Source organism: Barbus barbus, assembly GCF_936440315.1.
Source record: "Barbus barbus genome assembly, chromosome: 3".
Lineage (NCBI taxonomy): Eukaryota > Metazoa > Chordata > Actinopteri > Cypriniformes > Cyprinidae > Barbus > Barbus barbus.
This window is the reverse complement of record NC_136731.1, coordinates 42478510-42494503: the sequence shown is the minus strand read 5'-3', so window position 1 is coordinate 42494503 and position 15994 is coordinate 42478510. Positions and strand designations below refer to the sequence as shown.

Genomic DNA, 15994 nt, shown 5'->3' with positions numbered 1-15994 from the left:
ATGCAATTTAATGTATAAGAAAATGACTTTAGTAATAATAATAATAATACGATGAGTTTATAAAGAAAGCCAGGTACCTTGTAAAGGAATTTGTACTTTTGAAAATCTCCCTTTGACTGTCGTTGAATGTCCATAGATATCATAGTATCTGCATACATGTGATTAGCATCAGGTTAGGCCTCTGAAACCCTGATTAGTTTTGGATGTGCACACAACTAGAGCCCCGCGTTGCTTGTGATGCATTGTGGGGTGTAGGATGTGTGCTACAGTACAGCAGGGTCTCTGTTCTCTTCTCTCTGTCCTCATGAGAGCCGAGACGCTTCAGATCCTGCTACAGCTTCATTCTAGAGCTTCAGTGTTTCAGATGAGTAATGTAAGGCATGTGCTCATGCATGTATTTCTGTTGACTTGCAGGATGATGCAGAACAGATGAAAAGGCAGAAACTGGTTTGGTGTCTCAGTAAGTGTTGCTTGAGTCTCCAAACACTGACAAACAGATGTGACTTCAGCCTGAGAAGAAATCACTGACAAAGATTTGATCACGACAGACCCTGGAGAATCTCTGTGAACTTCAAACACGCCAACAAATAAAGAGCAATAAAACGCAGTGTGTCTCGTCAGTTTATTTTCAATGTTTTTGGTCTGTCACTGTTTTATGTTTGATCTGAGATTTTAATGCAAGCTAATTTTGAATGCATTTGTTAGAATTTAACCTGAAGAAATAGCCTGTGTCTCAATGTGCATATTGTCCGTCCTAAAGTAATTTTCATTATTTAGGGAAGATGTGATGGTATGCACTTTAGGACACAGGGAGAGTGTATTCTTTGATTTTTAACACTCTCACGTGACAAACTCCACCCATATAAATAAAAATTGAGTTGAGCATTTTACAAATTGATTTTTTTTTAAATGGAATATATAGGGACTGTAGTATATATATTTTTTTTAAATCTTAAATTCTAGGACTTCAATAGGAAGTATGCTAGAGATTGTGCAATCTTGACCCACACTCCTAACCAGCAGGTGGCAGTAATGCACCTTAGGGTTGTGTGCCAACTGCTAGAGGATAAAAAGGCAACTACTCTTGTGGTGTTTTATTCAAATAATAATTTATGGCTATATAACAATAAATAGATTGATCATTATGATTGTTTCTATATTGGATGTCTTAACACAGACTAGGTGCTTTAGTACAGGTGCCGATGAACTTGGGTGAACCAGTGAACTTTGGATGACTTTCAAGAAGGGCACCTGCATCCAGTAGGAGGGATGAGATAAGGGTTATGAAAATTCATTTGAATTCATTTCAAAATGGCTCAAACTAGCAGGATTCCACAGTTTGAAAATATGCCCGGGGAGTAAAAATGAATTGTAGCAAACCAGAGGAGAGAAATCAACAAAACTGATACCATTGGCCAAGAGCTGATAAGACTAAGGTCTGAAAGCTGATGCCTGGACAGATTCAGATGCAGCAGCGGTTATCTCGGCTTTATTGTGTTCAATGAAGGCTTATTTTAATTTCTGGAACTCTGCTTCATTCACAATACTGAGAGCACCATTGCTCCACAACACTTTATCGACAAAACCAAGAATAATCAGTAATCAAAGAACAATTTGTTTAATCTTACGATTGTAGTTTCAAGGGGTATTTCACTTTACGAGTAAGATAACAGGATGTCTCCATTTCAAAGTGTATAATGTCACAGGATGATGTTGTGGAAGGCTCTAAGGATCCTCAAATGCAGTCTGTGTGTGTTTTGCTTCAAGAAAGCAGCCATACATTTGTGCGGTTTTATTCTCTTTCTTTCTTTTATATAATTTTTTTCTTTATTAATTAATTTATTCATTCATTTATAATCATTTGTGACCCTGGAGCACAAAACAAGTCGCTGGAGTATATTTGTAGCAATAGCCAAAAATACACTATGAGTCAAAATTATTGATTTTTCTTTTTTGCCAAAAATCATTAGGATCTTAAGTAAAGATCGTGTTCCATGAATATATTTAGTAAATTTCCTACTGTAAATATATTAAAACTTAATTTTTGATTAGGAATATGCTTTGCTAAGAACTTCATTTGGACAACTTTAAAGGCGTTTTTCTCAGTATTTTGATTTTTTTGCACCCTCAGATTCCAGGGTCACATTTATCATTTAATTTTCATTATTCCATTTAATCATTTATAATGATTATCATTTATATAGCCTACTAATTTCATTGATTTATTCATTGATTAGTTATTTTGCATTATTTTTTTATTGTCTTATTTTTCATTTTGTGTTTCAAGGGCTGTTTGTTTTCATGAATAAGAGATAAGAGGGAATGTTTATGGAAATGACATGTTTATGGGATGTTGTTGTATAACGCTACTTGTTGGATTGCTCTTCAGACAAAGCATTGATACATACACAAAGATTATTCAATAAACTCTGCTCATTTGAAGCTGCCTACATTGTGAAATTAAACTTTTACTTACATCGTACGTAGGCTATATCTACACTTATTGTTTACGTGCAGAAAATTCAGTTAGCGTGACAACTCCAGCGTTTCAGCGAAGACTCATCTGAACGCTTCTGATTGGCCATTGCGTTCATAAACTCAACAGACTCGTCAGTGATTGGTTAAAATGCGCAACGCTTTAAAAACGCGTACAACATAAAAATATCTAAATGTAATGTCGCAAACGACACTTTTAATTCAAATTTCATCTGGCTTTTTATTTTATTATTATAATTTTTTTTTTACCTCAAATTAGCGGTGATTTCCGACCTCAGACCATACGCTCCGCCTAATACTATGTATAAGGTTATACACTTCATAGCAGTAGCCTATGCAACTCTTATTTTAGCTCGCAACCGGCCATGAAACCAGAAGAACTACTTTTTTCTCTCTACAGAAACCAAAAAGAATCAGCGATCATGCCTGTCGTGGCTAGTCATTTCTAAAATCATCATTCAGAAAGTTAAAGTTTATATGGCACAGACTGTAAGAATAGCTTCACTAAATGCATACGCAGAAGAACTTTCTTGTCCCGTGTGCTGTGAAATCTTCAAGACTCCTGTTGTTTTATCATGTAGTCACAGTGTCTGTAAAGAGTGTCTTCAACAGTTCTGGAGAATCAAGGAAACTCAGGAGTGTCCTGTCTGCAGGAGAAGATCCTCAAGAGATGATCCTCCATGTAATCTTGTGTTAAAGAACTTGTGTGATCTGCTCCTGAAGGAGAGAAATGAGAGACAGTCATCAGGATCTGAGGAGGTCTGCAGTTTACACAGAGAGAAACTCAAACTCTTCTGTCTGGAGGACAAACAGCCTGTGTGTTTAGTGTGCAGAGATTCACAGAAACACGACAATCACAAATTCAGACCCATCAGTGAAGCTGTTTCAGCATGTATGGTGAGAGAAATTGTGTTGCATATGTAAAGAACAGAGTTGATAAACACAGATATCATCACATTCATACACAGTATTTCTCTATGCCATTTTTACTCTTCATGACTGTGCTGTGGAAAATGTGTTGCTCCCGATATTGATTTCTTCTTTTCTTTCTTTTTTTTTGTTTTTTTTGTACATCTTGTTTTAACTAAATAGGCCTACAACATAAAAGAAATTGGCAGCGGCTATTTGCACTAATTACAAATAGATGCTATTTACAGTAAGTGCAAATAGATGCTATTTACAGTAAGTGCTTTACAGTAAGTGCAAATAGATGCTATTTACAGTAAGTGCAAATAGATGCTATTTACAGTAAGTGCAAATAGATGCTATTTACAGTAAGTGCAAATAGATGCTATTTACAGTAAGTGCTTTACAGTAAGTGCAAATAGATGCTATTTACAGTAAGTGCAAATAGATGCTATTTACAGTAAGTGCAAATAGATGCTATTCACAGTAAGTGCAAATAGATGCTATTCACAGTAAGTGCAAATAGATGCTATTCACAGTAAGTGCAAATAGATGCTATTTACAGTAAGTGCTTTACAGTAAGTGCAAATAGATACTATTTACAGTAAGTGCAAATAGATGCTATTCACAGTAAGTGCAAATAGATGCTATTTACAGTAAGTGCAAATAGATGCTATTTACAGTAAGTGCTTTACAGTAAGTGCAAATAGATGCTATTTACAGTAATGGCAAATAGATGCTATTTACAGTAAGTGCAAATAGATGCTATTGACAGTAAGTGAAAATAGATGCTATTTACTGTAAGTGCAAATAGATGCTATTCACAGTAAGTGCAAATAGATGCTATTTACAGTAAGTGCTTTACAGTAAGTGCAAATAGATGCTATTTACAGTAAGTGCAAATAGATGCTATTCACAGTAAGTGCAAATAGATGCTATTTACAGTAAGTGCAAATAGATGCTATTTACAGTAAGTGCAAATAGATGCTATTCACAGTAAGTGCAAATAGATGCTATTTACAGTAAGTGCAAATAGATGCTATTCACAGTAAGTGCAAATAGATGCTATTTACAGTAAGTGAAAATAGATGCTATTTACAGTAAGTGCAAATAGATGCTATTCACAGTAAGTGCAAATAGATGCTATTTACAGTAAGTGCAAATAGATGCTATTCACAGTAAGTGCAAATAGATGCTATTTACAGTAAGTGCTTTACAGTAAGTGCAAATAGATGCTATTTACAGTAAGTGCAAATAGATGCTATTCACAGTAAGTGCAAATAGATGCTATTTACAGTAAGTGCAAATAGATGCTATTTACAGTAAGTGCAAATAGATGCTATTCACACTAAGTGAAAATAGATGCTATTTACAGTAAGTGCAAATAGATGCTATTCACAGTAAGTGAAAATAGATGCTATTTACTGTAAGTGCAAATAGATGCTATTCACAGTAAGTGCAAATAGATGCTATTTACAGTAAGTGCTTTACAGTAAGTGCAAATAGATGCTATTTACAGTAAGTGCAAATAGATGCTATTTACAGTAAGTGCTTTACAGTAAGTGCAAATAGATGCTATTTACAGTAAGTGCTTTACAGTAAGTGCAAATAGATGCTATTTACAGTAAGTGATTTACAGTAAGTGCAAATAGATGCTATTCACAGTAAGTGCAAATAGATGCTATTCACAGTAAGTGCAAATAGATGCTATTCACAGTAAGTGCAAATAGATGCTATTTACAGTAAGTGAAAATAGATGCTATTTACAGTAAGTGCAAATAGATGCTATTCACAGTAAGTGAAAATAGATGCTATTTACAGTAAGTGCAAATAGATGCTATTCACAGTAAGTGCAAATAGATGCTATTCACAGTAAGTGCTTTACAGTAAGTGCAAATAGATGCTATTTACAGTAAGTGCAAATAGATGCTATTTACAGTAAGTGCAAATAGATGCTATTCACAGTAAGTGCAAATAGATGCTATTCACAGTAAGTGCAAATAGATGCTATTCACAGTAAGTGCAAATAGATGCTATTTACAGTAAGTGCTTTACAGTAAGTGCAAATAGATACTATTTACAGTAAGTGCAAATAGATGCTATTCACAGTAAGTGCAAATAGATGCTATTTACAGTAAGTGCAAATAGATGCTATTTACAGTAAGTGCTTTACAGTAAGTGCAAATAGATGCTATTTACAGTAATGGCAAATAGATGCTATTTACAGTAAGTGCAAATAGATGCTATTCACAGTAAGTGAAAATAGATGCTATTTACTGTAAGTGCAAATAGATGCTATTCACAGTAAGTGCAAATAGATGCTATTCACAGTAAGTGCAAATAGATGCTATTTACAGTAAGTGCTTTACAGTAAGTGCAAATAGATGCTATTTACAGTAAGTGCAAATAGATGCTATTCACAGTAAGTGCAAATAGATGCTATTTACAGTAAGTGCAAATAGATGCTATTTACAGTAAGTGCAAATAGATGCTATTCACAGTAAGTGCAAATAGATGCTATTTACAGTAAGTGCAAATAGATGCTATTCACAGTAAGTGCAAATAGATGCTATTTACAGTAAGTGCAAATAGATGCTATTCACAGTAAGTGAAAATAGATGCTATTTACTGTAAGTGAAAATAGATGCTATTTACAGTAAGTGCAAATAGATGCTATTCACAGTAAGTGCAAATAGATGCTATTTACAGTAAGTGCTTTACAGTAAGTGCAAATAGATGCTATTTACAGTAAGTGCAAATAGATGCTATTCACAGTAAGTGCAAATAGATGCTATTTACAGTAAGTGCAAATAGATGCTATTTACAGTAAGTGCAAATAGATGCTATTCACAGTAAGTGCAAATAGATGCTATTTACAGTAAGTGCAAATAGATGCTATTCACAGTAAGTGCAAATAGATGCTATTTACAGTAAGTGAAAATAGATGCTATTTACAGTAAGTGCTTTACAGTAAGTGCAAATAGATGCTATTTACAGTAAGTGCAAATAGATGCTATTCACAGTAAGTGCAAATAGATGCTATTTACAGTAAGTGCTTTACAGTAAGTGCAAATAGATGCTATTTACAGTAAGTGCAAATAGATGCTATTCACAGTAAGTGCAAATAGATGCTATTTACAGTAAGTGCAAATAGATGCTATTTACAGTAAGTGCAAATAGATGCTATTCACAGTAAGTGAAAATAGATGCTATTTACAGTAAGTGCAAATAGATGCTATTCACAGTAAGTGAAAATAGATGCTATTTACTGTAAGTGCAAATAGATGCTATTCACAGTAAGTGCAAATAGATGCTATTTACAGTAAGTGCTTTAGAGTAAGTGCAAATAGATGCTATTTACAGTAAGTGCAAATAGATGCTATTTACAGTAAGTGCTTTACAGTAAGTGCAAATAGATGCTATTTACAGTAAGTGCTTTACAGTAAGTGCAAATAGATGCTATTCACAGTAAGTGCAAATAGATGCTATTCACAGTAAGTGCAAATAGATGCTATTCACAGTAAGTGCAAATAGATGCTATTTACAGTAAGTGAAAATAGATGCTATTTACAGTAAGTGAAAATAGATGCTATTCACAGTAAGTGAAAATAGATGCTATTTACAGTAAGTGCAAATAGATGCTATTCACAGTAAGTGCAAATAGATGCTGCAAATAGAATTGCGTCAAAAAGCAGGCCCCTTATCTTCTACACCACTGCATTTGATATAAAACAAATGTCTTTTTGCATTGTTGGCTATCCCAATCACACTTTGGTGGGTGGAGTTAGTGTAAATAGCCTTTGGCAAAAAGGCAGGCTATTTGCACTTGGTGTAAATAGACACTCTGAAAGAAATTATCCAACATCTCTCACTTGTGTGAAAACCTAACTATCTCCTTTAGTAGCAATACCAGACTTGTTTTCGAACATGTTTGAGGTCCTGCCACAGGATTTTAATATGGGTCAGGCTTTGACTAGGAAACTCCAAAGCTGTAATTCTGCTTATGTGAGCCACTCAGAGGTGGATTTACTACCGTGCTTTGAATCAGTGTATTGCTGCATAATAATCCAGTTTGCTTAAATTTCAGTTTATGGATTTAAGATTTTCTGTGGTGTTTTTATCTATTTTGTGACATATATGTGACCTCTAAGAACATTTGTTACAAACTTTATTTTGTGTTTACTCAGGTTGCCTTTAGGGTTCATTCGTTTTTTTACAGCACTGTATGATATCAATTTATTCTCTTCTTTTCACTTTAATCTGGTGTATTATTATTATTATTTAATTTAAGAATTAATTTATTTTATTAAACTCTAGGAAGAGCTCAATATAGCACTCAGGACCTTACAGGACAAACTTCAACACAGTGAAAACATAAAAGGAGTGTTTGAGGAAACAGTTCAACACATCAAGGTGAGGAAACAGAATCAAGACTATTTTCTTTGTATTCTTTATTTTTAGTTTCAGTGTATTATTTTTCATAATTATTTTTCATAATTACAAGCAGAAGTTACAATGCTTCTGCATCTGTAATATGTCGGTATAATGTTTCTTTAGATTCACATTGAGGTGAATGTGATTTGATTTCAGTCTCAAGCTGAGCACACAGAGCGTCAGATTAAACAGCAGTTTGAGAAGCTTCATCAGTTTCTCAGAGATGAAGAAGAAGCTACAATCACTGCACTGAGGGAGGAAGAGGAGCAGAAGAAGAAGATGATGAAGGAGAAGCTGGAGGAGATGGACAGACACATCTCAGCTCTTTCACACACAATCAAAGACACGGAGGAGATGATGAAAGCCAGTGATGTCTGCTTTCTAAAGGTCTGATTATAGATCATGGATTGATTGATGTTTGATTGAGTTGTTGATGATAAATGGTGTGTTTGTTCTGCAGAAGTTTCCAGTCTCAATGGAAAGGTGAGTGATCTGCTGGTGTCTCTGGTGTCTCTGCTTCTGAAGTCAAATCCACTGCAGTTCTGATCCTGAATGTTATTTCAGAGTCCAGATCTCATCACAGCCGGATCCACAGACGCCTTCTGGAGCTTTGATTGATGTGCCACGATACCTGGGCAACCTGTCCTTCAGAGTCTGGAAGAAGATGCAGGACATTGTCCACAACAGTGAGTCTGGAGAAGATCTGAGCTCTTACACATACACTAGAAATGATATACGGGGGAGGATTGACAGATGTTATCATTATGAAGAACCAGATAAGTTACTACATCAAAAATATCTGAATACAAGAGAAGACCATGATATTTACAGTTACAGTGATACAGCAGAGATCAGTTTGATTGATCGATCAATAGGATGAGTGTCATAATTCATAATAATCTGTGTTTGGTTCACTCTTGATCATTATATGAAGATCATAATAAAAGCATCTGTTGATTGTGTCTCATCAGCTCCTGTGATTCTGGATCCAAACACGGCTCATCCACGTCTCGTCCTGTCTGAGGATCTGACCAGTGTGACACTCAGCGAGAACAAACAACTGCTTCCTGATAATCCAGAGAGATTTGACGAGAGTTTCTCTGTTTTGGGTTCAGAGGGTTTTAACTCAGGAACACACTGCTGGGATGTAGAGGTTAAAGGGAGTCAGTACTGGAGTGTTGGAGTAACTACAGCATCAAACCAGAGGAAGGGACGTCATTTCTATAAATCTGATGAGTGGAGTGTGTCATACAAAGTGTTAACACAGCATAGCTTTCCTGTCAAACAGGATCTTGAGCGTGTGAGAGTTGATCTGGACTATGATGGAGGAACGGTGTCATTCTCTGATCCTGTAACTAACACACATCTACACACATTCACAACCATCTTCACTGACACTGTCTATCCATTCTTCTTTTGTTATAAGTTTTCTCCTCTGAGGATCTTACCGTTCAACAGTCAGTAATGGTTACAGCTGTAGGTCTGGATCTTCCTGCTTTCAGGTGCTGTTGATCTGAATATCAGTACAGTTGTGATTGGGCCACAGCTGATCACATGACTGATATCCAGAACTAAAGACACACACACACACACACACATGTTGGTTTTTGTGGTTTATGGGGACTCTCCATAGGCGTAATGGTTTTTATACTGAACAAACTGTGTGTGCTATTGCCCTACACCAACCCTACACCTAAACTTAGCCCTCACAGGAGACTTTGTGCATTTTTAGATTTTCAAAAAAACACAATTTAGTATGTGTTTTAAGCCTTTTGAATTACGGGGACATAGGCAGTGTCCTCATAAACCACCTTCATATTGTAATACCTCTGTCATACCCATGTCATTATACAAATTTGTGTCCTCATAAACCACATAAACATGCACACACACACACCAACATACTACTGTTATACAACAGATCCATAAACAATTTAGTTCATTTATTAATCTAAAAAATAAAAATGATTAATATATTAATCAAACTGTAACAGTATTGATTGTGTTTTTTTTTCATATTATTTGCCATTTTGAAGCTAATATCAAGTCACTTTATTTCAGTCACAATATATCCAGATATTTTCAGGAAATGGAAAACTAATTAGAACTGGAAATTAATAAAAACTTTTAAGGTCATGTATATATATTGTATTCATTACAAATATGTGATTGTGATTTCAGTCATGAAAAAAGTGAAATCCCAGTAAAAAGTTATTTTGTCCACAAATTAAATATTTCTAAATGAAACTAAACAAAACTGAATGCACACTTTAAATGAATGCTTAATTAAAACCAGTATCAGGACTCCTGTGAGCAGAGACTTCAGTGCGACTTTACTGGCATCTAGAGGTGAAAATCTACATCTGACGCAGACTAAATGAATGAAGTCACACTGGTCTCAGAGCATCTGAAGGCCTTCTGGTAAAACGCTCTTAAAAATAAAGGTGCTTAAAAGGTTCTTCACAGCGATGCCATAGAAAAACCATTCAGTCAAAGGGTCTTTAAAGTACCTCCTCTTTCTTACCTTTTTATAATCTGAAGAACCTTCTTTCACCACAAAACTTTTTGTGAAACAGAAATGTTCTTCAGATGTTAAAGGTTCTTTATGGAACCATTCAGACAAAAAAGGGAGGAGCGTCTCGCTGCAGAACACAAGATCCAGGGGGCATGGTTGGACCAACCGTCCTTCAGATGAGACGTTAAACCGAGGTCCTGACTCTCTCATTTCTTGTAAAGAGCAGGGGTGCAACCCTGGTGTCCTTGCCGAATTCCCTCCACTGGCCCTTGTCAATCATGGCCTCCTAATAATCCCCATCCAAAGTGGTAAGTGGTAAAATTTATTTAAAAAAAAAAAATATATATATATATGTTGAAAGTTAGTCAACTAAATTTGTTTATTTAAATGTAGCTAAAATAAAATGATTGCAACCACTTACCTTAAAAAAATTAAGTAAATTCAATGAATAATTTGTTTTCAGGGTTGTATTTATTATTAAGGTAAAGATGATTTGAATGGGGCCACGAGACAAACATAGTTCAATTTAAAACTGTTAGCAGAGCACACAAGTCTATACTGCGCATGCCCAGAGACAAGGAACCTTTATGAATCACACTTATATATGAATCACCTTTATGAATCACACTTTTTTAAGGGGCAGTCGTGGCCTAATGGAAAGAGAGTTGGACTTGTAACCCGAAGGTTGTGGGTTCGACAGGGATTGTAGGTGGGGGGAGTGAATGTCCAGCGCTCTCTCCACCCTCAATACCACGACTGAGTTGCCCTTGAGCAAGGCACCGAACCCACAACTGCTCCCAGGGCGCCGCAGCGTTGGCTGCCCACTGCTCCGGGTGTATGTTCACTACTGAGTGTAGACTTGGATGGGTTAAATGCAGAGCACACATTTCACTGCTGGTTATACTCTGTATAATTGTGTATGTGACAAATAAAAACAAATTAAATTATTATAAGAGTAAAACTGCATCAAGCATACATCAAGTACATGAGTGTAGTCCACAAGTACACAGAGGGCTTTATATTAGTGGCCTAATGGTTAGAGAGTCGGACTCGTAATCCAAAGGTTGTGGGTTCGAGTCTCGGGCCGGCAGGAATTGTAGGTGGGGGGAGTGAATGTCCAGCGCTCTCTCCACCCTCAATACCACGACTGAGGTGCCCTTGAGCAAGGCCCCGAACCCCCAACTGCTCCCCGGGCGCCGCAGCATAAATGGCTGCCCACTGCTCCGTGTGTGTGTGTGTGTGTTCACTGCTGTGTGTGTGTGTGTGTACACGTTGGATGGGTTAAATGCAGAGCACGAATTCTGAGTATTGGTCACCATACTTGGCTGAATGTCACTTCACTTCATTATTGTCATTTGAACATTGGTTTGAAGGATGTGAATTAGCTCGCTCTTCATATTCAAAAGATGTTCATTGAACGGCATCTACATTTTTTTTAAAAGTATGTTCTCATTTGTTTCTTTAATAACCACCAATGTTGAGATTCATATGCAGGCTCTCGAAGTCTGTGTGTCTGAATGATACAGTCATTTAAAACTTTTTATCAACAATATGTTATTAAAATCCTTTCCAATATTTGATTGTCACGACACTGCTGAATCTCAAGCTGTGGTTTTACAGGATTATTAATGCACTAACAAGTATTAATGACACAAGTTTAATATCAGACATTATATATTGGGTGAAGTCAGTGAATCTGGCCACTTCGTGATGATTATATTACCATCAATAATTGGCCATCACCACCTGATCTCATTTTCTATCCGCTTTCCTCATCAAAGCAAATGTGTTTTACAAAAAGTTACAGCAGCCAGAGAAAATAAAAATGACAAGAATCAAGAGTGCAACTAAAGAAAACACTATTCACTATAATGGTGATATCCACATAATATTTCAACATTAATCATCACTTAATATCTCATTGTGTCCATTACTTGACATTACTTCACACTGCATTTTTCAGTTAAATAAGTGCATCGTCCAGGTGTTTTATTCTTTTATAAAATGGCAATGATTAGTGCATACAGTTGAGTTCTTTTTTAACTGTCTTTCTGGTTTACAACTGAGGATAAACCAGCTATGACTCATATCTATAGATGTTATTTTAGGCAAGTCATGATGATTTGAGAAGGCTGAATTGATCAAACATGGCTATGATCGGCTGCAGGTCTACTTTGTCCCTCACTTTCAAATACTGATTTAATGACTTCTACTGACAGGGGGCAGTCGTGGCCTAATGGATAGAGAGTTGGACTTGTAACCCGAAGGTCGTGGGTTCGAGTCTCAGGTCCAGCAACCACGACTGAGGTGAGACCCTTGAGCAAGGCACCGAACCCCTCAACTGCTCCCCGGGCGCCGCATTGATGGCAGCCCGCTGCTCCAGGTGTACCTGGATGGGTTAAATGCAGAGAACGTCCCTTTCCCCCTTCCCCTTTTTCCATCGCTCCGCGTAAACATTACCATGCTTACCATACCATACTTGTAAAGTAAAGACAATAAATAACTTTTCTTCTCGGCTGTTAAGAGGTTAATTTGATCGCTGCAAGAGACGCGAGCAACAGTCAAACGCGATGTTTACACAGAAAAAAACTATGGAAAAACAGCGCAATCGAGTAAAAAACCTGTGAAGAACTACTACTGTATGTCTGATATTTCATGTTTCATCATAGTGACAGACTGTTGTTGTTTTTACAGAACATTTATAGTTAATAATAGTCTACAGCTATACCTTCAGTCATTGTGAATCTGAATGATCTTTTTATATTAGAGACTCTGTATGTTGTCACTTCGAGAAAATCAATGAAACCCCCGAGAAAATAATAATATTTACAGATGACTGTACTATATGTCGCGGTCCTCGCTCCGAGCGGGATTCGAACCGCGGTCTCCGGCGCGGGAGGCGAGCGCTCTAATCAGGAGGCTAAAGTCCACGGCCCGTCACTTCAGATCGGGGAGTGAGGTTTTACCTGCACAGCACTTACCCGCTGGCCTCTGCTATATATATACCAAATATAAAGCTGAAAATGATGCTCTATGAACCATTTATGTTAAATATGGTCTGAAAATCTGCCAACATGTTTGGAAATTTGAGTCTGGAAAATTATGGAATTTGAAATAGAAAATGGGTAGGAACCCTGTTCAAAAAATGCGAATAAATTTAGATTTTATTTTGAAGAGCTTTCAAGAATCAGCCACAGAAAAACACAAAGAGCTACTTCATCGCTGTCACACGATGTCCATATTGTTTCATGCAGTGGATTGTAGGCTATATCTTCACTCAGCGCCATGTTTCCTGTTTTATAGAGTAGCCCTTTTGGTAAATGAAATGAAACTGAATCATAGGCTACTCATTTTTCTGAACGCTGAAGTCTCTCATACTGGAACAATGCGTTGTATTTCCAGTCTCTCGTGTTTCTAGTCAAATGAACATATATTCCGAGCCGATAAAGCGGTGAAAGTGCGTAGGTTAGCACCGTTCAAAATACATGAGCCACATACTGCTCCAGATCTATGAAGTGAAACACTAGACACATTATCTTATTATTTGACACACAGTATTTAAAGGGGGTCCCATTTCGGTGAATCTGATGTTCAGTTGTGGAAATTTAGAACTGAAATTATTGTAAAGTCAGTATATGGTAATCTCCAACTAGGCAAGGGTTTATCAGTTGGGTCTTTCAGGGGTCCCTGGCTCAAACTTTTGATTTAGTTCATTTATTTATTTATTTTTCTGGAGAAAGATAAACTTATATTGTGATGAAAGGCAAAATATTAAATGTCACAGATGTATGAAATGACAATTTTGGCCCGAGATTCACAGCCAAATTAGAGTTAGGTGTGAAAATGAATTTATAAAACTGGCAGCATCATTATTTTATTTTTACTAAGAGATTGGTTGGTCCTAATGAATAAAAGCTGTTGACTTTAACAATCTTTGTTTCATTAGCTATATGGCAACGGAGAGAGTTCAAAAATGGCAATATGAATTCCTTATGTCTTTTTGCCTCAAGTTTGAATGCCTGTAACTCAAGAAGTATTAAAGAAATCTTAATATCCTTTTAGATTCTGGTTCTTAACAAACTTTTCTTTCGGTGTCTTCATTTTAAAGGCCCTCAGTGATTCCCAGAGATATTTAATTTCATTTATTTATTCTCTTTTCATGGTAATGCAACACGAAATGCCACAACAATCCAACAACACAACAAAAATACATTCCATGACAAAAAGAACAGGAGTAGGATGAAGAAAAAAAAATGTTATAAACTCCTACCCCATTCTTATATTAAGAAAGTTACAAATTAGATGGCCTCACCAACATGAAAAATAAAAATAAAGTAACAACACCAAAAAAATAAATAGCCCAGACCAGATGTAATCTACTTTCAATTTGAACAATTTTCCCTTTTTTTATTTTTTTTAATTATTTATTTTTTTATTATTATTAATTCTGCTTACACAACATTAAACAAACAAAAACAACAATGATACAATAATAACAACTCTGGCAACGAAAACAACGACGAGACCATCATCTTTGTACAAATTAAGTATCTTCTGTTTATACTTATATTTAAATGGAAGAATATTTGAACAACATTTTAGATAATTTTGTAATAAATTCCATCTTTTCACACCAGAAACTGAGACACACATCTGTTTGAGGGTATTTCCAGCAAAAGCTTGTTTAAAACCATTATTTCTTCTGCTTGTCTCACTATTCTCAGTAAAAAGGGTTTGCAATCCATCCGGTAACAGGCAATGTTTTGCTTTATGAACAACTAATAAAGTTTGTAAAGAAACCAAATCCTTCAATTTGAGTAGACCTGACCTCAGAAACAGTCCTGTAGTATGTTCTCTTAGAGCAACTCCATTAATTATTCTTATGGCCCTTTTTTTGCAAAATAAATAAGGGCATTAAATTAGTGAAATATGACTTACCCCATACCTCCAAACAATACATCAAATATGGCAAAATAAAGGAACAATATAGGATTCTCATTGCCTTATAATTTAACATAAACTTTACTTTACTCAAAACGGCAATGCTTTTTACAAATGTAATTTCTTACATAAGCTATGTGTGACTTCCATTTAAATTTTTCATCAATGAGTTCTCCTAAAAACCTAAATTCTGACACTCTCTCAATAGTTATTCCATTTAAAGTCAAACGAACATTATCAGGGCGTTTTTGATTTGTTTTACTTAAGTTTAACGATAGTTTATTTTTATTAAACCATTTCTGAAGTACAACCAATTCTTGTTCAATAGTTTTCATTAATATTTTTAAATTCTTCCCCGATACAAAAAAAAATGATATAATCATCCGCAAAAAGAACAAAACGTAAAATCTTTGATTCATCACAGAGATCATTAATATATAAAGTAAATAATTTAGGCCCCAGCACAGAGCCTTGAGGGACTCCACACTGCATTGTTTCCAACTTAGATTCATGGCCTATATACTCTACATATTGTTGTCTATTTTCTAAGTAACTAATAATCCAGTTTAATACTACACCTCTAATTCCATATGTCTGTAATTTAGATATCAATATACCATGATCAAGAGTGTCGAGAGCCTTTTTAAGGTCAATAAAAACTCCAACTGTGTAATTTTTATGCTCCAATTCTGTAATAATGTC

The 15994-nt window shown here is 35.7% G+C and overlaps 1 protein-coding gene across 1 annotated transcript in view; it reads left to right on the top strand.

Annotated features, from left to right (window-relative positions):
* Window positions 1-2973: 2973 nt before the first annotated feature.
* Window positions 2974-15994, top strand: part of LOC306858956 (uncharacterized protein) — a gene marked incomplete at its 5' end in the record, with an annotated part of 35965 nt that continues 22944 nt past the window's right edge. Inside the window, 7 exon segments of the mRNA XM_079399773.1 lie at window positions 2974-3393; window positions 7720-7815; window positions 7993-8224; window positions 8227-8247; window positions 8250-8319; window positions 8401-8522; window positions 8808-8872. Of these exon segments, the coding sequence (XP_079255899.1) occupies window positions 2974-3393; window positions 7720-7815; window positions 7993-8224; window positions 8227-8247; window positions 8250-8319; window positions 8401-8522; window positions 8808-8872 (1026 nt within the window).